This window comes from Micropterus dolomieu, linkage group LG04, assembly GCF_021292245.1.
Source record: "Micropterus dolomieu isolate WLL.071019.BEF.003 ecotype Adirondacks linkage group LG04, ASM2129224v1, whole genome shotgun sequence".
NCBI lineage: Eukaryota > Metazoa > Chordata > Actinopteri > Centrarchiformes > Centrarchidae > Micropterus > Micropterus dolomieu.
The window spans coordinates 34,073,800-34,076,277 of NC_060153.1; the positions used below are offsets into that span (position 1 = coordinate 34,073,800).

At 45.3% G+C, this 2,478-nt stretch overlaps 1 protein-coding gene across 2 annotated transcripts in view; it reads left to right on the top strand.

Annotated features, from left to right (window-relative positions):
- The window catches only part of LOC123969868 (reticulon-3-B-like), a 21,575-nt gene that overhangs the window by 8,689 nt on the left and 10,408 nt on the right, over positions 1-2,478 (top strand). For both annotated transcript variants that reach the window (XM_046047620.1, XM_046047619.1), the window contains exon 3: positions 778-834. In XM_046047620.1, coding sequence (XP_045903576.1) covers positions 778-834 — 57 coding nt within the window. The remainder of the gene's footprint in view (positions 1-777; positions 835-2,478) is intronic.

Genomic DNA, 2,478 nt, shown 5'->3' on the forward strand with positions numbered 1-2,478 from the left:
TGGATTAATGAGTGGATTAATGCTTGGATTAATGAGTGGATTAATGCTTGGATTAATGAGTGGATTAATGTTTGGATTAATGTTTAGATTAATGAGTGGATTAATGTTTGGATAATTGCGTTGAATAATGAGTGGATTAATGTTTAGATTAATGAGTGGATTAATGTTTAGATTTATGAGTGGATTAATGTTTACATCAATGCTTGATTAATGAATGGATTAATGAGTGGATTAATGTTTGGATTAATGAGTGGATTAATGTTTAGATTAATGAGTTGATTAATGTTTAGATTAATGAGTTGATTAATGTTTAGATTAATGAGTGGATTAATGTTTGGATTAATGAGTGGAATAATGAGTGGATTAATGTTTGGGTTAATGAGTGGATTAATGCACCAATTAATGAGTGGATTAATGTTTAGATTAATGTTTAGTTTATGAATAGATTAATGCTTGGACTAATGAGTGGATTAATGTTTGGATTAATGAGTGGGTTAATGTTTAGATTAATGAGTGGATTAATGTTTGGATTAATGAGTGGATTAATGTATGGATTAATGCACCAATTAATGTTTGGATTAATGTTAAGATTAATGAGTGGATTAATGTATGTATTAATGGTTTATCATTTTTACACTGAGACAAACCAACACTTTCTGTGTTCGTATGAACAGAAACACGTAGGAACTTCACACTTCTCAGTGTCTGTCAGGAAACTTAAAACATCAAAACAGGAAGTGGTGTCATCCTAAACAGCCGTCTGCTTCTTGTCTGTAGGGTTTATAAATCAGTGATCCATGCCGTCCAGAAATCAGACGAAGGTCATCCATTCAGGTAACTTGCACACACGCACCTTTTTTTATGGGGGTTAAGGGGTTTAAAGTTCAGACTCTCAAGTGATTCATTCAGTCAAGTTTTAAAAATAAAACATTGCAAACAAAAACAGACTTCAGGTGGTGAAGCGTGTCCTTGACAGGTGTAGCATGTCTAAACTACATATGAATTGAAGTGTGTCTTCAGAAGGTGAAGCGCGTCTTCAGAAGGTGAAGCGCGTCTTCAGAAGGTGAAGCGCGTCATCGGCAGGTGAAGCGTGTCTTCAGAAGGTGAAGCAGGTCTTCAGAAGGTGAAGCGTGTCCTAGGCAGGTGAAGCGTGTCCTAGGCAGGTGAAGCGTGTCCTCGGCAGGTGAAGCGTGTCTTCAGAAGGTGAAGCGCGTCTTCAGAAGGTGAAGCGCTTCTTTGGCAGGTGAAGCGTGTCTTCAGAAGGTGAAGCGGGTCTTCAACAGGTGAAGCGCGTCTTCAGAAGGTGAAGCGCGTCTTCAGAAGGTGAAGCGCTTCTTTGGCAGGTGAAGCGTGTCTTCAGAAGGTGAAGCGTGTCCTCGGCATGTGAAAAATGTCTTCAGAAGGTGAAGCGTGTCCTCGGCAGGTGAAAAATGTCTTCAGAAGGTGAAGCGTGTCTTCAGAAGGTGAAGTGTGTCCTCGGCAGGTGAAGCGTGTCCTCGGCAGGTGAAAAATGTCTTCAGAAGGTGAAGCGTGTCCTCGGCAGGTGAAGCGTGTCCTCGGCAGGTGAAGCGTGTCTTCAGAAGGTGAAGTGTGTCCTCGGCAGGTGAAGCGTGTTCTCGGCAGATGAAAAATGTCTTCTTAAGGTGAAGCGTGTCCTCGGCAGGTGAAGCGTGTCTTCAGAAGGTGAAGCACGTCCTCGGCAGGTGAAGCGCGTCTTCAGAAGGTGAAGCGCGTCTTCAGAAGGTGAAGCGTGTCTTCAGAAGGTGAAGCGTGTCCTCGGCAGGTGAAGCGTGTGCTCACAGAGCAGCTGCAGTAATCAATAGATTCTGGCGTCTTTCGCAGGTGAAGCATGTCCTCGGCAGGTGAAGCGTGTCCTCGGCAGGTGAAGCGTGTCTTCAGAAGGTGAAGCGCGTCTTCAGAAGGTGAAGCGCTTCTTTGGCAGGTGAAGCGTGTCCTCGGCAGGTGAAGCGTGTCTTCAGAAGGTGAAGCGTGTCCTCGGCAGGTGAAGCGTGTCTTCAGAAGGTGAAGCGTGTCCTCGGCAGGTGAAAAATGTCTTCAGCAGGTGAAGCGTGTCCTCGGCAGGTGAAAAATGTCTTCAGAAGGTGAAGCGTGTCCTCGGCAGGTGAAAAATGTCTTCAGAAGGTGAAGCGTGTCCTCGGCAGGTGAAGCGCGTCTTCAGAAGGTAAAGCGTGTCATCGGCATGTGAAGCGTGTCTTTGGCAGGTGAAGCTTGTCTTCAGAAGGTGAAGCGCATCTTCAGAAGGTGAAGTGTGTCATCGGCGGGTGAAGCGTGTCTTCAGAAGGTGAAGCCTGTCTTCAGAAGGTGAAGCGTGTCCTCGGCAGGTGAAACGTGTCTTCAGAAGGTGAAGCGTGTCTTCAGAAGGTGAAGCGTGTCCTCGGCAGGTGAAGCGTGTCCGTGTGTCCTCACAGAGCAGCTGCAGTAATCAATAGATTCTGGCGTCTTTCGCAGGTGAAGCGT